This window comes from Gambusia affinis, linkage group LG07, assembly GCF_019740435.1.
Source record: "Gambusia affinis linkage group LG07, SWU_Gaff_1.0, whole genome shotgun sequence".
In the NCBI taxonomy this organism is placed as follows: domain Eukaryota; kingdom Metazoa; phylum Chordata; class Actinopteri; order Cyprinodontiformes; family Poeciliidae; genus Gambusia; species Gambusia affinis.
The window spans coordinates 23,320,594-23,347,617 of NC_057874.1; the positions used below are offsets into that span (position 1 = coordinate 23,320,594).

General features: G+C 34.9%; 1 protein-coding gene across 2 annotated transcripts; it reads left to right on the forward strand.

The window, feature by feature from the left end:
- On the forward strand, positions 1–26,726 carry LOC122833818 (CD276 antigen homolog). Of its 2 annotated transcripts, XM_044121732.1 has the most exons (9): positions 1–151; positions 2,638–2,943; positions 3,435–3,442; positions 4,744–4,780; positions 10,515–10,796; positions 16,962–17,243; positions 18,513–18,551; positions 24,412–24,522; positions 25,240–26,726. In XM_044121732.1, exons 1-8 carry the CDS (start codon positions 82–84, stop codon positions 24,489–24,491), a joined length of 1,104 nt encoding a protein of 367 aa, XP_043977667.1. In that variant the 5' UTR covers positions 1–81; the 3' UTR covers positions 24,492–24,522; positions 25,240–26,726. The 2 variants fall into 2 exon arrangements, with proteins under 2 accessions (XP_043977667.1, XP_043977668.1); XM_044121733.1 differs by lacking the exons at positions 3,435–3,442; positions 4,744–4,780.
- Positions 26,727–27,024: the final 298 nt, after the last annotated feature.

Below are 27,024 nucleotides of genomic sequence, written 5' to 3' on the forward strand. Positions count from 1 at the left end.
TCTGAAAGGAGTGGCTACAGTGCACGGTCCTTTAGAGAGCGCTCTGTAGATGATATGATTTAGTGACAGACTACTGCAGCTATGGAGCTGCTTTTCCGTGTGTCCCTCTGCCTTCTGACGTTTATTGGAAAAACGTTTGGTGATGAAATCGGTAAGACAAAAATAATTACTTTATTTTGATTTGTAATTTTCTTGTTGGAAGTGTATTTCACTCCAGGAATATTCACTTCAGGTGCTTATTTGGAAATGAAACAATAGAATCTTGTCGCCACATTTGCATTGCTGCTAAAATAATTTCAACGGAAATATGTCCCTCATTACTGAAGTGATATTAAAGAACTGCCTCCTTCTGCTCTCATGCTTGTGTTTTTGTAATAAGCTTAATGCATAGCCTATGAGTTAGAATGTTGCATCACTTGTGGAGAGGGTGAGCACTGCGTCTTTAAAAGCCATTACTGCTTCTGAGAATCTCCTTCACAAATGTACATTAGGCTGGCTACTGTACATGTTTATGTCCAGAATCAAAAGTTTTAAATGCTGTAGTAAATTATCTGGCTATTCTGCCATTAACTGTAACAAGTTTATAGGTTCTAACAGAAGAGCTTAATAGTATAAGCTTGAATCCCTTTTAATACAGTTTAACGCTTCGGCTACAGATAAACCATTTCCTCTTATTGCTCATTTAAGATAACAAAAATTATAATATTGAATAAATAAAGATGAATTCAGGAAAGTTTACCTCCTGAAAATTACATATTTTCGTCCTCCAATGGTGTCGTCTAACCTGCAGTAATAACCTGTGAACACATGAGGGCACTTTCGCTTTTCCTTGCCCATAAAACTCTTCACATATATAATCATAAGATATTCATTTTTGGAGAAATACACCTGTGGACATTATTTCTCTGCAAAATACTCAAATATAAAGTTTTTGACTCGCTATAGGAAAGTTATATGGAGGAAATGTTGTCTTATGTGCTACGTAATAGTAGGTGAGAAGGAACTTTGTTACAGACTTGTAGAAATACATCACAGAATGAAGCCACTAATTAAAAACTAAAGTTATTTTATGTAATTTGTTTTGAACAGTTGAAAGCAGAAATCTTTAAGTAATGTATAAAATTAACCTGATGGTTGGATGTTAAGATTTGTCAAAATAATTTGTAGAAAAAAATCCCTGGCAGGTCCACTTGATCAAAGACATTCTTTTTCTTTTTTATGCTATTGGTATTAAGCACAAATAACTTAATTTTAGACTTATTTTAGAACAAAGCTTTTTAGACAAGAGACCTTCCACCTTCTGACTGTAGATCATTGTGACTTGAACATTAATAACTAGCTTGCTATCTAAATGTCGGAGGAAGCTCTGCTGTACAGTTTAGGTTCTGGACTAAATATGAATTGTTTTACAAGTTTTTCTTTTCCAAGACCAGTATAAAAAACTCCACAGAATTGCAGGTATCATTGAAAGAAAAAATGTAGTCTGTATCACATTTTGACATTTCAAGCATAATCTATTAATATATTTCTGGGTGTCCATAGTTCAGACAAATAAATTTATCTTCCTTTTATGGAATAAGTGTAGCATCAAGAATTCTAATTATCTGCTAATACTCGGCATTGACTTTGTCATGTTAACTCTCTATTTTACTGTAGAAACAGAAATGCAGGGTTTTTTTTATAGCGTTTTGTTAAATATGTTTTGATATTCTCCTTATCTTGTAATTAAAACTTTTAATTCCATTGGTGAGAAAGTTTGATTTTCAGGCTTATTTTTTCTCCTGTTGCTACGGTGAATTGCGTTATCTGCCTTCCATTGATGTGGTCTTCTTACTTCCACTCACCTTTAACTTCACTCAGAATTGCGTTACGTAGTTGATATCTCCTATTCTGAAACCAAAAACCTTTTTCACGGTGGTCCCAAGACTCTGGAACAGTTTGCCCTTGCAGCTCTGTTTTGCTGAATCTGTTGAGGTTTTTTAAAAGCAACTAAAAGTATTTTTATTTTCACAGGCTTTTATCTCTTGATTTTAATGTTTCTTATGTTTGTTTTATGCTTTGAATAGTTTTAAGGTTGATTTCTACTGTACAGCGCTTTGTGATTTTATGTCTGTGAGAAATGCTCTATAAATAAACTTTACTTACTTATTTACTTGAATAGCACAGAGCTAGGTGATGTTTGTTTACCCTGCTTTCTGAAACGGGGCCCAAAAGTTCAGAGAAATCCCCTTGGAAGTTTGAAGAAAGCTTCAGAGATTTGGTATTAGAGGGACCATTACAGTTGGACTGCTGGTAACAAATAGTCACAAGGACTCAAGAAGATAAATATACCATATGTTTTATGTTTCACCCAGCACAGTGGATTAAAGTTGAAGTACTATTCAACACAGAGTAGTACTTCTATTGAACACTTGAGGGCAGTCAAAATATCAATACTTCCTTTTACACATTTTCATAAAATTCCTCTCTTTTGTTGTTGTTTTTTCTTCACATAGAAAAAATAAATCATATGTGCAAGCATTTTTCACTTTGGAATAAATATGGAGGACGACTTTTCATTACTATAGGCTTACTAAACATTCATAAAAGTGTAGAAAAATGTATGAAAACTTTTTGTGATGTGTTTTTGTTTTTCAGGTATTGTCAAGATTTCTTGCAAAGAAGATGAGGATGTCATGCTATCTTGTTCTTTTGAAGAAAATCTTAGAATGACGCGCTTTGACTGGAAAAAAGATGGCAAGGATGTGCTTCTTTGCGAATATGGCGAAATTTCTCCTTCAAAACAAGACGGCCAGTTCAGAGAACGTGTCTCTCATTTTACAAATCAGTTAAAATCTGGAAATGCCTCAATTATTATCAAAAAAGCAAAGGTGTCAGACAGTGGAAATTACACCTGTCTTCACATTGATTCAAAAAAGAGTTGGAAAATTGTGCTTACTGTTGGTAAGTGGTTTCATGGAACACTTAAAGTGTGACTCATTAATAATGCATATTTGTTTCTTTAAAAAAGTACTTCTTAATATGATCTCAGAACTCAAGTCAAATTGACGTCAGATAAAATAAAAATTGTAGTGTGGATTAATTCTGTTTAACCGACAAACGTCAGGATAACCATAAAACCATATTTAAAAATAACCTTTTACAGTTTCTAATAAATTAATATTTTGTATAGTGGAAAACATACTGCTAAATGTAAGTTAATGAACCCAGCTATGAAAAAAAAAATCTCAAAAGAATCTTACATGGCATTGAGACCAAGAATTGAAGCTTTGGAAGGTAAAGAAATAATATTTTAATCTATTACAGTGACTGTGATATGAAGTTAAAATATAAGCAGAACAAACTTTTGGAGTGTTTTGGCCCTGTTTTATGACACTCCTGAACTGATGACATGACATTTACTATCTTTCTATTTTTTTCCCTCCCCTTTACAGTTTGCATCTTAACCTGTTAGAGTTGATCACAGACATAATAGCTCTTAATCAGTAAACTTTAATTCTACATTTAAAAAATCACTTTAAAACAACACATGGATGTCTGATTATTATGAAGTAAACTAGAGAGACCGTTCATAAAGCATGCCAAACTAACTTGTTTCCTCCTTAACTTTCATCAATCACTTTGTTTGATAGAGCAATTAAATCTTATTGATTCTTTGCTGTTAGCTAACGATTTTCCATTTGTTCCTGTCGAATCATCTCTAGAATTAAGATAAAAATAAGATTCACAAAATAGATAGAATTAATTTGAAATCATTGCACATATTTTGTGCGTTCTATATGAAGGTGCAACTCATCTCCGTTCCCAGTAGATGGCCACATAGATTATCAACAAGAAACCAGAAACCATAAAATTAAATTGAAACTATGCTAAAACTTCTCTGAAGAACTTTGGAAGAGCCATATACATTAAAGCGAACCTAAAATAAGATTTCTAGAACTTTTATTTATAAATGTGCTCTTTTCGTGCTCATTAAAATTAGGATTTTTACAGATAAAACAAGTTTTTTTCACATCGTTAATCTGGTGTGATATTGTTAATCTTTAATAATTTCTCTTACATTGGAGGCAAAGAAAGCTGATTTTTTTTAGTTACAATCTGGGCGATTTAACAGATGATTTTCCATTGGGTAAAAATAGCTCCTAGCGCTAGGCTAGGAGCTATAATCTAGTTTGCTGAGAGATACTCTTCTCTTATTGGCTAACTAAGGAAAAAGTTAGGTAATTTTGCAATGCTACATCAATTGTGCTGATTGGTTCATTTTGCACTTGGTTGGTCGCTGAGTTCAGAAAACACGAACTGGATTGGCTAAAATTCTCGTACTACTGTCGTATGTTTGTTTGCTTAAGATGTCAATTTTTAGTAGCTAAACAAAAAGGCTTTTCTAGTTGATTTCAGGTAAATTGATTTCCTCTGGATTAAGGTAACCAAGTTTGCCATGTTAAACACCGTATTTTTCTATTTTTATTAGTGCTTATTATTAACTTCCCCATATCGGTTTCTTCTAACAATTAGACACATTATTACTAAGATTGCTAACTGTTCCTTGGTGTAAAATATTACGAAGATATTTATATGCGCTACAAAACGTCTCGAAGATGATATTGTGTTAAAAAGCAAGAATATATTTCAAACCAGGTATAAAGCGCCGATTCTAGCGTTTCCAAGTGGAGCAAAAGTACAGTGTACATAAATTAGTGTTTATAAATTTCAGGTCGCATGCAACCTCCGCGTTTTATAAGGTTAAAGGACAGAACTAATGATCCAGAAAAAAAACGCGGTGAGTCGTAGTTCTTATCACATTACAAGTCATTTTCTTACAATGTGTTGATATTCGATGGTGAAAAATTAATCTGCTTCTCTATGGCAGATACACATCAGTTCTGTTTCTTAAACACGTTTTAGAAACTTGTATAACAGTCTTAAAATTGATCTGATGTAGATTATGTAAAAATTATAGTAAGGGACAATAATATTTATCTCAGCCACTCTCAACTCAGTGGAAGCTTTTGGTTAGTGTAATCTCTATGTAATGGGGAAATTTAAACTTGATGGTTAACCTCAGGGCAAAATTGGCAGGAAATTGATGTCTTGTGTGGATTCAAATTGTATAGCTCACTTGATATGTTTTTATTTTATTAATCACATTTATTGTATGAATCATGTCATTTGATATCTCATGTAATTCAATTGACACATTTGTGGTCTGAGCAAATACAGCTGAGCAAATATGATCTTTCCAGGTGGGGAAAAAACAAGCAATTAACATCTGCAGTGCATTGCTAAACTATGTGTGGTCTTTGAGCTTAACACATTTTTATGACCAAGAACTTCAATGCATTTATATATATTTATTGTGATAGAACAAATTTATGATTTTTATTTTTTACTAATAACAATCTGCATTGGGTGTTGCAGTTGCATTCAGTTCCTCTCCATATTCAAGTCATCTTAATAGTAAACAAAGCTCATCTGTGTATTTGAATATAAAAACAAATAGTCATTCTGTAAAGGCTTCTGGGATCATGTTTTAATGGACAATTATGAACAAACGGCAACATGGAGACCCAAGGAACACAGTGGACATCTCAGGTAGTTTAAAGCTGGGCTGGATCATTAAACAATTATTGCTTTAATCATCTCACAGTTCAGTCTAATGGAAGTAGTGTGCAACAGCTGGAAAATTACCAACATATGGCATTCATCCTAAGCTAACATCAAAGATTGTTCACCAAAGAAGCTTCCAAGGGGTTGATTGCATCTCTGCTGAAGCTACAGATTCACAGCTCAGCTGGGAAAACCTTACAAGGCAACAACAAGGAAAAAAATCTGGTGTTTATAGAAAAGTGGCATGAATAAAGCCATAAGACTCATGTGGTCTCAAACAGCAATCCTCAAGGGCTGGTGTCCTGCAACTTTTAGATGGCTCTCTGTTTCAGTGCATCTTTCTTTTATAGAGCTCATTAGCAGAGCTCTGTGGAGCTTGACTACATGCTAGTGAGGCAGTTTAGCCTTTAATTCAAGTGTGTAGACCAAGGGATGCACCTAGAAGTTGCAGAACTCTGACCTTGGAGGAATGCAGTGTTAGACTACTGCAAAAGAGGTTCTGCTTTTAGTTTGTTAAAAGCCACATAAAGGACACATCAACATGTGTAAGAGGATCCTGTAAGGCAGTATTTCTCAATTTTGATCCCCAGGGACCTGTGATCTGCATGTTTTTGATGTGTCTGTTCCACAACACCTGATTCAAACGATTGCATGACCACTTCCTCAGCCATAAAGTGCTGCAGATGCCAGTTAATCCCCCACTTATTCAAGGTGTGTTGAAGTAGGTCAGGGGTGGGCATTCCTGGTGCTCAAGGGCCGGTGTCCTGCAACTTTTAGATGAATCGCTACTTCAACACACTTGAGTCAAATGATGAGATCATTAGCAGGATTCTGGAGAACCTGACTGCACTTAGGAAGTGATTCAGCTATTGGATTCAGGTGTGTTGGACCAGGGAGCCATCTAAGAGTTGCAGGACACCGGCCCTCCAGGACCAGGAGTGCCCACCCCTGAAGTAGGTAATGGAGAAACGCTGCTCTAAGAAAATCTGTAAGAGCAGGGGTTGCCGAAGTCGAGTTCTTATAATCTACTGCCTGCAGTTTTTAGATGCATGGCTAATTTCTGTGTGGAATTTACATGTTTTTGCAAGTGTGAGTGTGACCTCTCCCACTGTCAAAAAGCATGCACCACTGTACTGCTTTTATGTTTCAAAGCATAGATGTCTGTCCTGTGTGTCTCTATGTTGCCCTATAATAGTCTGGTAACTAGTCAAGGGCTATCCACTGCCTCTTGCCTATTAAAAATAGGCACCAAATACGCAATCTTGCAAAGATTAAGTGAAAATGAATGAATGACATGAGAAAATCAAAATATCAGTATGACAAAAGCATCAAAATTCTAGCTAGCTTGTTGTGTGTTTAAATTACACAAAGAACCCAGTGTTTAATTTTAGTATAATTTGGCTAAAATAATTTTTGACTCAGTGAAGTTTTAATGTGAATAAGTTAACTTTGCAGATACATGTTTCATATTATGTGTTGCAGTGAATTAGTGGTTGTCATTGAATACAATGGTTTTCAAACTTGGTTCTCAAGTACCCCTTCCTTGCATGTTTCAGAAGTCTCTGTTTCAGCACTTTTGATTCAAATGACTTCATGACCTCTTTTGCAGCCCCAAAGTACTACAGATCTCTTGGAGGATAAATCAGCCAGCATATTCAATAAGATTATTTTCAGAAGGGTCCCATTCAATTATTTAGTCAAATGTAGATTTTTTTTCCCCTTCCTGTCTATTTTCTAGATCCATCTTCCTGTTAAATGGTGGCAGTGATGCACTTAATTAGTTTGCCAACTGCCATTAAAATTAAAAGATGTAGTACTGCTAAAGCTCGTTAACCAGCCATGGACTTAAGTCAGGTGTTTGGATGCAAAGGCAATGATGAAATTAGAGGGGACAATAACGATTGCAATTCCTTTTCGGAAAGGGAAATCAATTATAAAGAGTAAAGAAATAGAAATATGGCAAGATGAGAAAAGAATGAGAAAAGAATGTACTAAAACTGACTAAAGTCAGTTTTAGTTAAAAATATTAGTGTTTAAAAACAGAAGGAAATAAGTAATCATGAGATTCAGGGTAAGTCATACCTATCTGACATATTTAAGTGGGAGGGAAGATGATGATAAATGTGAGGGATGTGGAGGGAAAGAAAATGCAGACTATGTACTGATTAATTGCGATTATGAGCCTGAAAAGAACAGATTGAGGAAAATAGTAAAGACAGGAACTTAGACTTAAAGGAATATTTAGAACGGAAGGAAACCTAGACGATATTTATTCATTAAAGAAAGCATTATTTATCTTCATGATACAAAATAAAAAAAATAGAATTTTATAAATATGAGTTAATGTTACTACACACTCATGTATAGTAGGTGGCAGTATGCACCTTGAAGTTGCTTGAGATAATAGAAAAGAAGGAGGAGATGCTTAAAACATTTCCTTCCTATTTGTTGACCAGGTTTGGGAAACACTGATGATGTGGGAGTTTGTATTTGTTTGACTTTTATCATGGAGCTCTGACTCACTGTGGCTCAGGAATATCTTTGGTAGGTTCACTGATGGCTTTGACTGCAAGAGTTCTTGTAAGTGTCCATAATTAGGTTTCTTTGTGTTATTTCTGTGTCAAAGAAGTAACATTCCACAGCCTTACCTTGCTTTAGTTGGTCTCTGACCATTTCTATCAGAGCATCAAAGATGTAAAATTGATAAATGGCTAACCACACCTATAAATATATATATATATATATATATATATATATATATATATATATATATATATATATATATATATATAAAACAAATGAATTAAGTGTAGAAGTAGGTTGGTATAAAAACATTTTGACATTAGTCCCTTCCAAAATGAATACAATTATATTTTTCCTCACATCTCTACATACACCCCACAGTTACAATGTGAGTGTGTGTGTGTGTATATATATATATATATATATATATATATATATATATATATATATATATATATATATATATATATATATATATCTTGGTTTGCGTTTTCTTGTGCTTTTAACAAAAGACTGAGAAAAATAAAGCTTTACGTTGACTACTTTAGTAGTGTTCAAGTAGCAGCAGGGTTGAGATAGCTCTAGTATGCTTGGGTACATATATATATAAAATGACTAAGTAATAAAGTATTCAAAGCCATTTCTCTATACTTAGTTACTACTTAGTTAATCCATCATTGCAATAGCCTCAAGTAGGGTACACCGACTTATTGGCCAGCCGATTTAATTATGATTTCCCTGAATTATGGGAGATTGGTGATCAGCTGATTTTTACATGTGAAGCTGATCTTATCCACCAATGTTATCAACCTCGACAAAGGTCTAAAAATCAACCACTGTGCTTTTCTTTTCTTCCGTGAGAGAGGTTTGACTGACAAACCGGCTGATCAGGTCTTGTCTGCACATTTACAGTTAGTAACAGTCACCCTACTGCTGCCAATTGAGAAACTTTCTTGATATATTAGGCAACATTTCAGGCTAAAAACATGGTGGAATCGGTAAGATAGGCTTTTTTAAAAGATTGGTGAGCGGTCAGAAAAGTCCAATCTGTGCACCCCTAGCCTCAAGTTCTTTTTTAAATATATCACATGGTTTGCTTGTCAACCTTAGGCATTTAAACACATTCTTCTTTGCAAAACCTATCCACCAGGTTGGATTAAGCTTGGTGTACAGCCATTTTCAGCTCTCTCCATAGATGTCAATCTACCTAGAGTCTGAACTCTGGCTGGGGCATTCAAAAAATTCAGTTCTGAAGTCCTTTAAGATCTTGGGCTTTTCTTGGTGCTATTTCTCTGTTGAAAGATGAACTGTAACCTCAGTCTGTGGTTATAAATGTAGCAAGTTTTCATTAAAAGACATCTGTGTTAATTGTTACTTTCCTAAATAGTTGCTCAGTCCCTGAAACCTCACCAAATAATTTTATCGCCATACTTCACAATAGTAATGGCAACAGTCACATGAGCAGTAATTGACTTCCACGAAACAATATGAGTGTCATTTACATCAAAGACTTCAGTCTTTGTCTCATCAAATTAGAAAATGTTGTTTTTCATGGTCTGAGAGATATTCAAGTGTCTTTTGGCAAACTCCAGATAGTCAGCCATGTGCCTTTTTGTTAAGCAGTGGGTTATTCTGGTTATAATATGGACCTGATTGGTGGATTGCTACAGAGATGGTTGCCCTTCTAGAAAGATTTTTCTCCAACCATTGAGCATCATTGGAGCTCTGTCAGAGTAGTTGTGGGGATTTCAAATCACTCCTATCTACAGATAATGAAGTCCTCTTCCCTCATTTGGGCTTTCAAAGCACCATGACATTATTCTACCTTTCCCCACTGACTCCCTGCTGGGTTTGTGGTCTGGCATGCATGGTCAGTTGTGGGGTCTTATAAAGAAAGCTGGGTATCTTTCCAAATCCTATTAAATTAACTGAATTTAACAAAGTAGACTCCAATTAAGCTGTAGAAATAGTTCTTGGATCAGTAGAAGCAGGACTCACCTAAGCTCAATTTTGAGCTTGATGGCAAATGTTTACTGCATATTTTACATAATTATGTAGAGTCTTGGGGAAGGGGGAGAGGAATACACTTTAGAAAATACAGCAATAAAACAAAATGTGGAAATAAGCTAAGCATTGTAATACTTTCTGAATGCACTGTATACTTCAAATTATGATTTTAAAATTCTGTCTTTTTTGTTGGCTGCCACATTTGTTAGTTAAAATGTTTGAACTAACAAATGTTTTAAATCAAAGATTAGTGAAAATTTGCCTACAAGCTTATTATAGTTTTTTACATTTTCTGTACTTTTGCATGAAAAAGGTCTGACATTTTGTTTTTGATTTTTAAGTTTTTCTTGATGTATTTGTTTGTTTCATGTTTACAGGTACTTGTCCAACGCCATCTATCAGCATTCTTAATGAAGTAAATGGTGGTACACTGGTGGAGTGTGAAGCTCATGGTGCTTATCCAAAACCTACAATGGAGGTACAGAACAGTGGTAATATGACTGTTGCTGAAGCTGCTAACATCACTCGGAACGGAAACTACTTCGATGCTATCCTTCAAGTTGTTGTTACTAAGAAAGACCACTACCATTGTGTTGTAAAGCAAGAAGACATCTGCCATCAAATTTACTCAAAACCAACATTTGTGCATGTGACTCCTGGTGAGTTTTAATTTTAAAATACTATGATTAAACTTTATATTTATTGAATTTTAGCCAGATTTGTTACATTTATGTTGGATGTTGAGAAATGTTTGTGTTTAGGTGATTTAAACATCTGAATAATGAAAATTAGATCAAAAAGGAGGATTTACAAATTTTCTGGTTATACAGAGAGAGGGGAAAATAATGTTAAAATACTAGGAAATAAATAGCTAAATAGTAGAAATAATTATTTAAAAAACAAATAGATAAATTTTTTTCATCCATCTGACCTCTAAGCCTCCAGTTTCCTTCATAACTATAACTTCCTTCACTTTAGCCTCACACTGCTGTTAATCACATTTGCCTAGTACGTAGATCAAACTTAAATTGATTGAATTACTGCACTTGTAGGTTTTCTCTTCAAACTGTTCTAATTATATCATGCCATGTTCCAGAGGGTGAATCCTAAACTTTCCAACTTTTTCAGTGAAGCTAATACACATCAGTTCTGTTTCTTAAACACGTTTTAGAAACTTGTATAACAGTCTTAAAATTGATCTGATGTAGATTATGTAAAAATTATAGTAAGGGACAATAATATTTATCTCAGCCACTCTCAACTCAGTGGAAGCTTTTGGTTAGTGTAATCTCTATGTAATGGGGAAATTTAAACTTGATGGTTAACCTCAGGGCAAAATTGGCAGGAAATTGATGTCTTGTGTGGATTCAAATTGTATAGCTCACTTGATATGTTTTTATTTTATTAATCACATTTATTGTATGAATCATGTCATTTGATATCTCATGTAATTCAATTGACACATTTGTGGTCTGAGCAAATACAGCTGAGCAAATATGATCTTTCCAGGTGGGGAAAAAACAAGCAATTAACATCTGCAGTGCATTGCTAAACTATGTGTGGTCTTTGAGCTTAACACATTTTTATGACCAAGAACTTCAATGCATTTATATATATTTATTGTGATAGAACAAATTTATGATTTTTATTTTTTACTAATAACAATCTGCATTGGGTGTTGCAGTTGCATTCAGTTCCTCTCCATATTCAAGTCATCTTAATAGTAAACAAAGCTCATCTGTGTATTTGAATATAAAAACAAATAGTCATTCTGTAAAGGCTTCTGGGATCATGTTTTAATGGACAATTATGAACAAACGGCAACATGGAGACCCAAGGAACACAGTGGACATCTCAGGTAGTTTAAAGCTGGGCTGGATCATTAAACAATTATTGCTTTAATCATCTCACAGTTCAGTCTAATGGAAGTAGTGTGCAACAGCTGGAAAATTACCAACATATGGCATTCATCCTAAGCTAACATCAAAGATTGTTCACCAAAGAAGCTTCCAAGGGGTTGATTGCATCTCTGCTGAAGCTACAGATTCACAGCTCAGCTGGGAAAACCTTACAAGGCAACAACAAGGAAAAAAATCTGGTGTTTATAGAAAAGTGGCATGAATAAAGCCATAAGACTCATGTGGTCTCAAACAGCAATCCTCAAGGGCTGGTGTCCTGCAACTTTTAGATGGCTCTCTGTTTCAGTGCATCTTTCTTTTATAGAGCTCATTAGCAGAGCTCTGTGGAGCTTGACTACATGCTAGTGAGGCAGTTTAGCCTTTAATTCAAGTGTGTAGACCAAGGGATGCACCTAGAAGTTGCAGAACTCTGACCTTGGAGGAATGCAGTGTTAGACTACTGCAAAAGAGGTTCTGCTTTTAGTTTGTTAAAAGCCACATAAAGGACACATCAACATGTGTAAGAGGATCCTGTAAGGCAGTATTTCTCAATTTTGATCCCCAGGGACCTGTGATCTGCATGTTTTTGATGTGTCTGTTCCACAACACCTGATTCAAACGATTGCATGACCACTTCCTCAGCCATAAAGTGCTGCAGATGCCAGTTAATCCCCCACTTATTCAAGGTGTGTTGAAGTAGGTCAGGGGTGGGCATTCCTGGTGCTCAAGGGCCGGTGTCCTGCAACTTTTAGATGAATCGCTACTTCAACACACTTGAGTCAAATGATGAGATCATTAGCAGGATTCTGGAGAACCTGACTGCACTTAGGAAGTGATTCAGCTATTGGATTCAGGTGTGTTGGACCAGGGAGCCATCTAAGAGTTGCAGGACACCGGCCCTCCAGGACCAGGAGTGCCCACCCCTGAAGTAGGTAATGGAGAAACGCTGCTCTAAGAAAATCTGTAAGAGCAGGGGTTGCCGAAGTCGAGTTCTTATAATCTACTGCCTGCAGTTTTTAGATGCATGGCTAATTTCTGTGTGGAATTTACATGTTTTTGCAAGTGTGAGTGTGACCTCTCCCACTGTCAAAAAGCATGCACCACTGTACTGCTTTTATGTTTCAAAGCATAGATGTCTGTCCTGTGTGTCTCTATGTTGCCCTATAATAGTCTGGTAACTAGTCAAGGGCTATCCACTGCCTCTTGCCTATTAAAAATAGGCACCAAATACGCAATCTTGCAAAGATTAAGTGAAAATGAATGAATGACATGAGAAAATCAAAATATCAGTATGACAAAAGCATCAAAATTCTAGCTAGCTTGTTGTGTGTTTAAATTACACAAAGAACCCAGTGTTTAATTTTAGTATAATTTGGCTAAAATAATTTTTGACTCAGTGAAGTTTTAATGTGAATAAGTTAACTTTGCAGATACATGTTTCATATTATGTGTTGCAGTGAATTAGTGGTTGTCATTGAATACAATGGTTTTCAAACTTGGTTCTCAAGTACCCCTTCCTTGCATGTTTCAGAAGTCTCTGTTTCAGCACTTTTGATTCAAATGACTTCATGACCTCTTTTGCAGCCCCAAAGTACTACAGATCTCTTGGAGGATAAATCAGCCAGCATATTCAATAAGATTATTTTCAGAAGGGTCCCATTCAATTATTTAGTCAAATGTAGATTTTTTTTCCCCTTCCTGTCTATTTTCTAGATCCATCTTCCTGTTAAATGGTGGCAGTGATGCACTTAATTAGTTTGCCAACTGCCATTAAAATTAAAAGATGTAGTACTGCTAAAGCTCGTTAACCAGCCATGGACTTAAGTCAGGTGTTTGGATGCAAAGGCAATGATGAAATTAGAGGGGACAATAACGATTGCAATTCCTTTTCGGAAAGGGAAATCAATTATAAAGAGTAAAGAAATAGAAATATGGCAAGATGAGAAAAGAATGAGAAAAGAATGTACTAAAACTGACTAAAGTCAGTTTTAGTTAAAAATATTAGTGTTTAAAAACAGAAGGAAATAAGTAATCATGAGATTCAGGGTAAGTCATACCTATCTGACATATTTAAGTGGGAGGGAAGATGATGATAAATGTGAGGGATGTGGAGGGAAAGAAAATGCAGACTATGTACTGATTAATTGCGATTATGAGCCTGAAAAGAACAGATTGAGGAAAATAGTAAAGACAGGAACTTAGACTTAAAGGAATATTTAGAACGGAAGGAAACCTAGACGATATTTATTCATTAAAGAAAGCATTATTTATCTTCATGATACAAAATAAAAAAAATTGAATTTTATAAATATGAGTTAATGTTACTACACACTCATGTATAGTAGGTGGCAGTATGCACCTTGAAGTTGCTTGAGATAATAGAAAAGAAGGAGGAGATGCTTAAAACATTTCCTTCCTATTTGTTGACCAGGTTTGGGAAACACTGATGATGTGGGAGTTTGTATTTGTTTGACTTTTATCATGGAGCTCTGACTCACTGTGGCTCAGGAATATCTTTGGTAGGTTCACTGATGGCTTTGACTGCAAGAGTTCTTGTAAGTGTCCATAATTAGGTTTCTTTGTGTTATTTCTGTGTCAAAGAAGTAACATTCCACAGCCTTACCTTGCTTTAGTTGGTCTCTGACCATTTCTATCAGAGCATCAAAGATGTAAAATTGATAAATGGCTAACCACACCTATAAATATATATATATATATATATATATATATATATATATATATATATATATATATATATATATATATATATATATATATATATATATATATATATATATATATATAAAACAAATGAATTAAGTGTAGAAGTAGGTTGGTATAAAAACATTTTGACATTAGTCCCCTTCCAAAATGAATACACTTATATTTTTTCCTCACATCTCTACATACAACACCCCACAGTTACAATGTGAGTGTGTGTGTGTGTGTAAATATATATAAAAATATATATATATATATATATATATATATATATATATATATATATATATATATATATATATCTTGGTTTGCGTTTTCTTGTGCTTTTAACAAAAGACTGAGAAAAATAAAGCTTTACGTTGACTACTTTAGTAGTGTTCAAGTAGCAGCAGGGTTGAGATAGCTCTAGTATGCTTGGGTACATATATATATAAAATGACTAAGTAATAAAGTATTCAAAGCCATTTCTCTATACTTAGTTACTACTTAGTTAATCCATCATTGCAATAGCCTCAAGTAGGGGTACACCGACTTATTGGCCAGCCGATTTAATTATGATTTCCCTGAATTATGGGAGATTGGTGATCAGCTGATTTTTACATGTGAAGCTGATCTTATCCACCAATGTTATCAACCTCGACAAAGGTCTAAAAATCAACCACTGTGCTTTTCTTTTCTTCCGTGAGAGAGGTTTGACTGACAAACCGGCTGATCAGGTCTTGTCTGCACATTTACAGTTAGTAACAGTCACCCTACTGCTGCCAATTGAGAAACTTTCTTGATATATTAGGCAACATTTCAGGCTAAAAAACATGGTGGTAAGATAGGCTTTTTTAAAAGATTGGTGAGCGGTCAGAAAAGTCCAATCTGTGCACCCCTAGCCTCAAGTTCTTTTTTAAATATATCACATGGTTTGCTTGTCAACCTTAGGCATTTAAACACATTCTTCTTTGCAAAACCTATCCACCAGGTTGGATTAAGCTTGGTGTACAGCCATTTTCAGCTCTCTCCATAGATGTCAATCTACCTAGAGTCTGAACTCTGGCTGGGGCATTCAAAAAATTCAGTTCTGAAGTCCTTTAAGATCTTGGGCTTTTCTTGGTGCTATTTCTCTGTTGAAAGATGAACTGTAACCTCAGTCTGTGGTTATAAATGTAGCAAGTTTTCATTAAAAGACATCTGTGTTAATTGTTACTTTCCTAAATAGTTGCTCAGTCCCTGAAACCTCACCAAATAATTTTATCGCCATACTTCACAATAGTAATGGCAACAGTCACATGAGCAGTAATTGACTTCCACGAAACAATATGAGTGTCATTTACATCAAAGACTTCAGTCTTTGTCTCATCAAATTAGAAAATGTTGTTTTTCATGGTCTGAGAGATATTCAAGTGTCTTTTGGCAAACTCCAGATAGTCAGCCATGTGCCTTTTTGTTAAGCAGTGGGTTATTCTGGTTATAATATGGACCTGATTGGTGGATTGCTACAGAGATGGTTGCCCTTCTAGAAAGATTTTTCTCCAACCATTGAGCATCATTGGAGCTCTGTCAGAGTAGTTGTGGGGATTTCAAATCACTCCTATCTACAGATAATGAAGTCCTCTTCCCTCATTTGGGCTTTCAAAGCACCATGACATTATTCTACCTTTCCCCACTGACTCCCTGCTGGGTTTGTGGTCTGGCATGCATGGTCAGTTGTGGGGTCTTATAAAGAAAGCTGGGTATCTTTCCAAATCCTATTAAATTAACTGAATTTAACAAAGTAGACTCCAATTAAGCTGTAGAAATAGTTCTTGGATCAGTAGAAGCAGGACTCACCTAAGCTCAATTTTGAGCTTGATGGCAAATGTTTACTGCATATTTTACATAATTATGTAGAGTCTTGGGGAAGGGGGAGAGGAATACACTTTAGAAAATACAGCAATAAAACAAAATGTGGAAATAAGCTAAGCATTGCGAATACTTTCTGAATGCACTGTATACTTCAAATTATGATTTTAAAATTCTGTCTTTTTTGTTGGCTGCCACATTTGTTAGTTAAAATGTTTGAACTAACAAATGTTTTAAATCAAAGATTAGTGAAAATTTGCCTACAAGCTTATTATAGTTTTTTACATTTTCTGTACTTTTGCATGAAAAAGGTCTGACATTTTGTTTTTGATTTTTAAGTTTTTCTTGATGTATTTGTTTGTTTCATGTTTACAGGTACTTGTCCAACGCCATCTATCAGCATTCTTAATGAAGTAAATGGTGGTACACTGGTGGAGTGTGAAGCTCATGGTGCTTATCCAAAACCTACAATGGAGGTACAGAACAGTGGTAATATGACTGTTGCTGAAGCTGCTAACATCACTCGGAACGGAAACTACTTCGATGCTATCCTTCAAGTTGTTGTTACTAAGAAAGACCACTACCATTGTGTTGTAAAGCAAGAAGACATCTGCCATCAAATTTACTCAAAACCAACATTTGTGCATGTGACTCCTGGTGAGTTTTAATTTTAAAATACTATGATTAAACTTTATATTTATTGAATTTTAGCCAGATTTGTTACATTTATGTTGGATGTTGAGAAATGTTTGTGTTTAGGTGATTTAAACATCTGAATAATGAAAATTAGATCAAAAAGGAGGATTTACAAATTTTCTGGTTATACAGAGAGAGGGGAAAATAATGTTAAAATACTAGGAAATAAATAGCTAAATAGTAGAAATAATTATTTAAAAAACAAATAGATAAATTTTTTTCATCCATCTGACCTCTAAGCCTCCAGTTTCCTTCATAACTATAACTTCCTTCACTTTAGCCTCACACTGCTGTTAATCACATTTGCCTAGTACGTAGATCAAACTTAAATTGATTGAATTACTGCACTTGTAGGTTTTCTCTTCAAACTGTTCTAATTATATCATGCCATGTTCCAGAGGGTGAATCCTAAACTTTCCAACTTTTTCAGTGAAGCTAAATAACATAAATAATTTCTTCAGGCTTTAGGAACTGAAATTATGACCTGATATTTGTAACCTTAGATTCAGCAGCCAGATAAATTGTTGCTTTTCTAACTGAACTGCTGAGTTGGACATTTTTAATCAGATGCTGACTTCAGTGTTGTGCTTTCTACCAAAACAAGTTGTACACTTATTTTAGGTAAGTATATCTATGGTTTGAAAGTTTAAAGAGTTAGTGTATATTTCAGGCATATAGTGCGATTTTTATAGCACAATCACGTTACCTTCAGTTGTTATATGAACACTTTATATATCAAACATGACAAACAAAATTTGACTCCCAATTTAATGCCCTGAAATTGGGTGTATGTTTCTTTAAGAAATCGAGACTGCAGCTCCTGAGAAAAGCCAGCGCTTGGAATAACCCAGATGCATAAAGGGTATCATCATGCGGGAACGTTCTTATCTGTACTGACGACACTAAAACTCAAATGTAAATTATAAAATGTTCTGATTAACAAAGCAAACCTTTTATCAGTATACATTTTGTCAGATAAAATACTGCTATTATTTCAATACTACCAGGAGCTCTCTTGGCCTCGCCTTCACAAATGTATCATCTCTAGAAATTTCAAGTTGTCATCTTTAAAGGATAAAACCAGTTTTAAAAAAACTGTATCTAGCTGATATATGTAAGCTTTTGATAGGGAAGTAATTGGTCTTTTTTGTTGTTTTTGGTGACATTCCCCACTGTAATGGAAACAAACAGTACATGTATTGTATTTAATAATGTTTCTGTGTTTTATAGGGAACACAACAGAAGAAAACACAACAGAAGAAAGATCAGGTAAATCCTGATCTTATGTTTCTTTAAATACCAAAAAGATTTAAAGATATTTATGTTGTGGCCTATATATCAAGTAAAAATCTATTAAAACCAACATGCTGTTACAATTACAGTCATTAAATATAGTAAAATATTTAGTAATTAGTGATTAAAAAATATATATTTCTCAAAATAATTACTAATAATTAATAAATATGTTACTTCATCTACATATTTGACCAAGGCTAAAAAAGGTTTCGAAATTAGTTATGTTTTAAGAGGAGATTCTATTATTGATGGAAGAATGAAGATGTGGGACAAAGAGTGTGACATTTAAGCATTGATCTTAGCAGGAAATTTAGGTGGATGATGAAAGAATCACACTAAATGGAATTAGTTTCTCTTAGTTTAGAAATTACTCTTTGTCACAATGTATGAGTACAAAACTCAGATTCAGATGATGTTCAAAATGTCAGAAAATGTCACTTGTTGTGCTAACTGGTCTTTCATCAGTCCCAAACTACACCGTGTTCCAAAATTATTATGCAAATTGGATTAAAGTGTTATAAAGATAACATTTTAATTGTTGTGCTATTAAATTTATAGTTGGTATTGTGTGACAGGACTCTTTGAATCACTATAATTTCAGAGAGCTGGGTTGATTAGTTTGTCTGGTGAGCTCAATTAAAGGAAATCTATTTAAGAAGGATGTTCCACATTATTAAGCAGGCCACAGGTTTCAAGCAATATGGGAAATAGAAAGGATCTCTCTGCTGACGAAAATCATCAAATAGTGTAGTGCCGTATGACAAGGTATGAAAACATTAGTTATTTAGTGAAAACTAAAGCGTTTTTGTACTGTGAAGAAATTTGTGGCTGATTCAGAACAAAGATGGGTTTGTACAGATAAAGGTATAATGAGGAAGGTTTCTGTTAGATAAATTCATCGGATTAAGAGAGCAGCTGTTAAAATGCCCTTACAAAGTAGTAAACAGTTATTTGAAGCTGCTGGTGGCTTTGGAACCTCAAGATGGAGGATCCTCCAGAGGCTTGCGGTCATGAACCTACTATTGGGCCCCTAACCAGAGCTCACAAGCAGAAACAGTCGCAGTGAGCCCAGCCGTAGATTAAATTTCAAGTAGACTTGTTTACTGATGATTTCTGTGTAACCCTGGATGGTCCAGATGGACGCAGTAGTGGATCGGTGGTGGATGGCCACCACATCCCAACACGACTGTGACGTCAGCAAGGAGGTGATGGAGTCATTTTTTTGGGCCAAAATCATGGGTAGAGAATCATTGGTCGGCCCCTTCAGAGTCCCCGAAGGTGTGAAAATAAAGTCAGCAAAGTATATGGACTTTCTGACTGATCACTTTCTTTCATGGTTCAAAAAGAAGTGCCGTACCTTCCGTAGGAAAATCATCTTCATGCATGACAATGCACCATCTCATGCTGCAAGGAATTCCACTGTGTCATTGGCTGCTATGGGCATGAAAGGGGAGAAACTCGTGGTGTGGTCACCATCCTCCTCTGACCTCAACCCTATTGAAAAAGTTTGAGTTTCCTCAAGCAGAAGAATTGAGGGTGGAATGCAGTTCATATCTTCTGACATGAACTGCATAGATATTCTGACATCCAGTAAAGAAATTCAAGCAGAAACTATCAACAAACTCACAAGTTCAACGGATGCAATAATTGTGCAGATGATATCAAAGAAGGGGTCCTATGTTGAAATGTAACTCGTTCTGTTAAAATATTTTTGAATGAAATAGCTTTTGATTTTAGTACATGTGACCACTTAATGCTGCACATTCAAAGAATGACCTTTTGCAGGTCTTTATAATCCATAAAATGTTTTGAAAGTCCGCTGTGCATAATAATTTGGAACAGTGCATTTTGAGTTTTTTATTTTTGAATAAAATGCTGTTCTCATGGGGGCTTTGTTCAGTAAAATTGGAATTATACTGTAATAGTTCATGAGTTGAGAATTATACTGGCCATCATTTGCATTGACCATTTTAGAAAATCTGAGAAAATATCGCTTGCATAATAATTTGGAACACGGTTTATGTTATGCCTAATGGTCCAGTTCCAATAAAATCACTATTCACTGACTGCCATTCCAATTTGTTTGAAATTGTATTTCTATTGTGTAATGTGAAAAGAAAAGAGAAGTCACTGAAAAAAACAAACTAATTTATGCACGTATGTGTAAGGAAACACATGCTGAGAGTTGTAGGCCTCAAAACTTGAGAGCAGACTTGGCCTGTGATTTTGGCCGATTTACTTGTAAGTGTTAAGACAAACTGGAAAATCAAAGAAAATGTATGACAGATAATTAAACACATGTAAAAAATTAAGTACAATGAATCTCAAAGTCACTGGATTAGGGGATGCTGAATTGAAAAGCAATTGAAAAGGAACCAACAGCATAAATTCCGAGCTCCCAGACAGTCGAGTTGCCCCCTGACAAATAAGTTATAAAACAGTTTTTAGTATTTACATATCATGTCAGGGAGTAACAAGAGGAAGACAAGGATTCGGCAAGAAAACACGAAAGAAACTGTTGTTTTGTCAAAGGAGGACTCTGAAGATAGCAAGCTACCTGCGGACAAAGCTATGGGAGCTATGGGGGCTAACATTCTTACAGAACTGAAAGAAGTTCAAACGAATCTTTAAAAACAAATCGCTGACCAGTCAGGACTCATAAAAAAGAAAATGTCTGAGTTTAGAAAAGAGATGGGGATACGGCTTGACGACATTGTTGCAGACCTGAAAGAAGTAATGTTTAGAGTTGAGGAGGCTGAGCAGCGAATAATCGAGGTAGAGAAATTCAACATGGATGTCAAAGATGAATTGAGCCACTTGCTCCAGCTACAAGAAGACCTACAAACACGTCTAACTGACCTGGAAGCCCAGTCACGCAGGTATAACATTCATATCCATGTGATCACAGAGGGAGAAGAAGGCAATAACTTGCAAAAATTCATGGAGAATTTTATAAAAACTGAACTCTCCCTCACGGAGAGCCTTTAGTGGAGGCCATTAGAGAACACAAGAACATTATGGGTGGAACTATTAAAGGCACAATGCATAAGATATGCTTCTATGCTGATGACGTGCTCATAACGCTAACTAACCCGGAAGTCAGCCTAACTAATCGTCTTTCTTTACTCAATCGGCACTTAGTCAGGGTATAAATCAGGGTATAAACTAATGGCCAACTTCGTTTAGAAGTTGGCCATTAGTTCTTCTACTTGATTAGCAATTGGTAAATTTTTATTTACAAGTGGCATTTTTTGCACATTATGTTTTATTGTATACTCTGATGAAATCCTTGATTGTATTTGTTTTAAAGTTCTTCACTTATTTTATTTTTTTACAGCGGAGATTAATTTCTGGGGTTATGGTCACGTTATAGTCACTTTTAAAAAATTGTCTACTTTAGACAATCTAGGGATGAAAACAATTTTTTTTCCCCGAAAACACAAGTTTTCAATGAAAACAGAAAACACAAGTTCAGAAAACTCAAGTCCTCTCATTTAACTATCAACCATCACTAAGAATTCAGAAAATGACTAGATTCAACTGGGACTGTACATCTATAAAATATATGGGAGTTAAAATTTCTGCAGAGTTATCCAACCTTTTTGAATGCAATTACATCCCACTGACAGTGGAGATTAGGGTGGATGTAAAGCATTGGTTGTTGTTATCCATGAAGCTACATAGTCGAATAGATATAATAAAGATGAACCTTTTACCAAGGCTTCTTTATCTTTTTCAGGCTCTACCTACAAAGGTACCTGACAGACAATTCCGCGATTGGGATATAATAATCCCAAATTTTATCTGGGCTAAACAAAAACGGAGAGTAAAATTCCAGACACTACAGCTGTCAACAGAAAGGGGTGGATGGGCTTTACCACACCTAGAGGACTATTACAGAGCAGCGCAGCTGAGAGTGTTAGTTGGTTGGTGTGACCCAACATGTAAAGCTAAATGGAAAGAGATAGACCTGTCTTACAGTTGTATACCTCTACAATCCTGGCTCGGAGATCATTGTCTTATTAAAAAACATATAGATTCTGACCTAAAACCCTTATGGATAAAAATACCATTGGACAAATGGCATAAAGTATTAAAGTAAGTAAAGATTGAAAGACGTGCTTGCATTTTAAGATGGCCTGCTTATGGTAGAGATTTTCTTCCTGCAAGAATGGATAAGAGATTTACACAGTGGTCACAAAAAGGCATAACAAGTTTCTAGAAGATTACAAGCAATAGTGAATTAAAAAGTTTTAGACAACTTCAAGATAACTATAACTTGGAAAAATGTGACTTTTTTTAGATGCCTCCAGCTAAGACACCATTACAATAAAAGTCTAAAATTTTTGGAGGAGGATGAGAGGAAGACTTAAAATCCTATTGGATTCGAGCAACGGAAGACCTCCCAAAGAAACAATATCCAAACTATACTCATGTCTACAAACGTGGAAAAAATGTAATACAACATATATTAAGGTATAAGGTTAAATAACAATAACTGATTATGTTTGGTTAAACTATAGAAAACTATTACTCACAAGTGACTTAATGCAGAACTAGCATCATGTTTGGACTGAAAGGACATAATTAAGGAAATTCACGCAACTTATAAATACAATAAATACTGGAAGAAATGGAACACTCACTGGAGCTTGACACCAACTGTATAATTAATGTAATGACCTCTTTTTTTATTATTATTACTCAACTGCTCTTGTCAAACTAGATGTTCTGTAATTTTTGTTAGAGGTGGGTCTAACTGTTCAATGTATGTATGTATATTTCTAAACTGCTAAAATGATAAAAATAAAGTATATAAAAAAAGGAAATCGGTTATAACAATATAGCAATTAATTCAGTCAGGACTTGCTGACACTAGCGTGCTTAAAATAAGTCCACAATCTATCACTATTACTTCTACATCGTTATCCATGTTTTATTCTAAATACACGTATGGTATGTTTGGGGGTTTTACAGAATTTTCTTGTGGAATCGGGATGTTCGTGACTGGAATCAGTTCGTGTGTGGTGTGTTTACCAGACCCCCACCCCCAATCTTGGAAAAGTCTAGAATTGTAAACATATAAAAACTCCTTTGATTTGACTGATAATACTTAAGCACACTGTTATGTGACTATGTTATAGTTGTATTTATGTGTCCCTTTAGAGACTAGAGGGCCACATAAAAAGCCATGATGGGCCAGATTGGCTCCTTGCTTTAAGTTTGACACATGTGGTCTGCAGGTTTCAGGTACATTGATTATGTATTTCGTATTATAGAATTTTACAGAGTGTCCCCGTCCTGTAGAAAATAAACTTTCTTGCAACCTATTCTCAGTTTGTGTAGAAAGTAATGCTGCTCCTCTCAAATGGCAGAAAGAACACAGAGATGTCTATTGAGCCCTGAGCTGCTTGGGCAAGAAATATCTTTGTGTCCCTGCCACCAGCTCACCATCTGAAAGAAGTTTTATACTGTGAATGTTCCGCCAGTCTTGACCAGGATGCTCCTTGCAACAAAGGTTTTTCACCTCAATTGGATTTTCCTGGTGAAGTAAATGTTAATACATAAATAAGTTGCAATGGGAACAGACCTCAACCTAAACCTGGCCAAGCTGAAGAAAAACTGCTTCAAAGGACTGGAACAAATGACTACACAACTTAATTACAGCTGAACTTGTACATAATTAATAAAAATTAATGTAATATTGTATATTGCCATTCAGAGATGTTGAGATATTTTTGGTCCAAATCATACAGCCTTATTCTGTGTGTTAGATAGGGGATTGTTCTACTGGTACATTAGAGTAACGTCATCCTCTTGTAATGTATTTCAGGTTCTAGCAAAGGATTCATTCATGGGGGTGGAGTTGGAGTTGGAGTTGTCATTGTCATTGCCATTGCAGCTCTATTGTAATATTTTCTGTGGAGGCGCAAAAGACCTTCAGGTAAGTTTGGATGTTTCATTTTGTCTTGGCATGCGTAATGAGCTTTATATTTAGCATCAATCACTCTAATGTAAGTAAAACAAGCTGACATTTCTTTGCTCTACCTCAGTGATGTGACAAAAGAAAATATATTTGTTGCAAAGCAAAGTTTAACTTTGAGCACAGTCCCTTTTTAATATAGCAGGGCTTTTTTATCTTGTAATGTTTTGGTTCTATTTAAATGATTAAAATAAAATTTTTACTAAAAACAAAAAACAATCTTTCATTTCAGTCTGAAAGTTTGATTAATGTATCAATTTTGCTTATAAACTAAAATAATGTGCTGCATTACTTTTTGCCACTGATGCTGGTATTGGAAAAGTGTAAAAACTTATACTTTGTGAGTTAATTTTCATAAATGACTTTACTGTTGAACAAGTCATTCTTGAATAAAAATATTTAGTTTTATTCCTTTAACTCCTGTGTCGGAATTCAGTATGAAACCTGTGTTTTTGTTTAGCCCAGGTTTTCTTATGGCACTTGCAACATTGCTGTTGGATGAAGGCTATTTCGGATTTTGACAAATCAATTTTTGCTTTAGTAAACTAAATAGAATAATTTTATTAACAGTCTAAAAATTCTACATTTCAGTAATCCAAAGAATTTGATTTTAAGTTAAATATATTCTTTGGTTTTTTGCATGTGTGATTAATGGCATCATTAATCCCAACTCAACAGGTAACGGGACTAAAGACCTCGCAAGCTCTGAGGGCAAACGGCATATTTCAGAAGCCAAGGAGATTTTGTAAATGAACTAATGATGCATGTGATATGGATTTATTAATATGTAATGTCTGTCATTAAGAAGAATTGATACTCATTTTATAACATTGATTGCTTAAAAATTACACTCAAAGATAAATTCTCTCCAAAGTGTTATAGGATGTTTTAAAAGTTTGCTAGTGATTACTATCACATCAACATTTTATAAACATATGGAGAGACATAAGATTCAATCCCTCTTTTTTCTTTTGACACTGATACTGTTTCTATTATGTTCTAATTTTGTAAAAGTAATAAGTACTCCACAATTTCTAAGTAGTTTTTACTTTTTTATATAAAATGTTTTGTTGCGTTTTCCCCTCATTAAATTAGTATTTAAATCTTTGCTTTTTATGAGATGTTTAATAGTTTATTTTATTTGGATTTTTCTAGTCTGTTTTAGAAACAGTAGTGTCAGCAAACCGTAAAACCCAGTTTCATTTTATCCATTTAATCAAATTCAGTAACTTGGATAATATTAAAATAGTGCTGATTTTATTTTATTTTTTTGCCTCATTAAGTGTTTTATGACATCTGGACTTCAGGTTAAGGTCTAAAAGGATGTTGTCTTCATGAGTAGTGGCCAAATTATATGAAGCCTTTTAAAAAACTTACCCTAAATAAATTAACATTTAAAACTGAAAGGTAGCTTATGAAAATGGTATTAATGTGAACCACATATTCTAATAAAACCTGGGAAGATATCCTGTTATTGTCATCAGTATGAATGTATATGAATCCAATTTATGGGCTGCTTTTTATTTTCTTAAGTGCATTATTTTTGTCTCATTCATGTGTTTGTTAATTGATTTAGTTATGGACTGATTTAACTTAACCTATGTGCCTATATGTTAAAAGAAAAAGTGAAAGAGTGTGTTACAGAGTGGGAACACTTTGTGGTGGCGCTGTATGTATTTTGAAACCAATCTGCAGTGACAATAGTTTTCAAAAAGATGTTCATGATACATTTGAAGTGATTTTCTTTGAGTGTCAACATGCAGTCACACAGTTGATGCTTTTGTCTTTCATCTTTCATTTCTTTATTTTGTTCACTGATATCTGTGCTTTTTACTTTTTAAAATTTTGCTTTGTTTTTCTGTATTTTGCTGTAAACCACAAGTACTGCTTTAACATTCCAAAAATGAACCAGGGTAGTTGGTTTTTTAGTTGGTTGGTTGTTTTTTGGCCAAGCTGAAGAAAAACTGTTCCATAGGACTGGAACAACTGGCCACATAGCTGAATTACATCTAAACTTGTGCATGATTAATAAAATTAATTATGCAACTATCATTGCTGACTTTAATAAACAGCAGTAACAGTATTGTGTGTGGGTTTGTGTGAGTTAAAGGAAAGGGATAATTAAAACCTTTAATAAAATATTAGCTGAATATCCAAAAGGAAAAGCTAAATCAGCATTAATCCTTATTTCAATCTGTAGAGACTCAGACAGACAAAGGGGTAACCATTAGAAAAGTTTAATGACACTATGATTTAAATCTTTGGCGCTCGGGCCCCGGCTAAGGACATTGATCATCGCAAACTTTGCGATGGGCTTGGATGAGCATTCCATATGCTGAGAGGAACGTCATCCCCCCGGGACCCGGCACTGGTGGTGGAGGCGATGAAGGATGTGGCCTGATGCTGAGCGAGTGGAGGTGAAGGGGTGGAGGTGGGTTGAGCTCAGCTGGAAAGCGCACGACG

Coding starts and splice junctions, on each gene's coding strand:
- LOC122833818 (XM_044121732.1), top strand. CDS start 82: ATGGAGCTGCTTTTCCGTGTGTCCCTCTGCCTTCTGACGTTTATTGGA. Junction 152..2,637: donor AACGTTTGGTGATGAAATCG/GTAAGACAAAAA, acceptor TTTGTTTTTCAG/GTATTGTCAAGATTTCTTGC. Junction 18,552..24,411: donor CACAACAGAAGAAAGATCAG/GTAAATCCTGAT, acceptor AATGTATTTCAG/GTTCTAGCAAAGGATTCATT.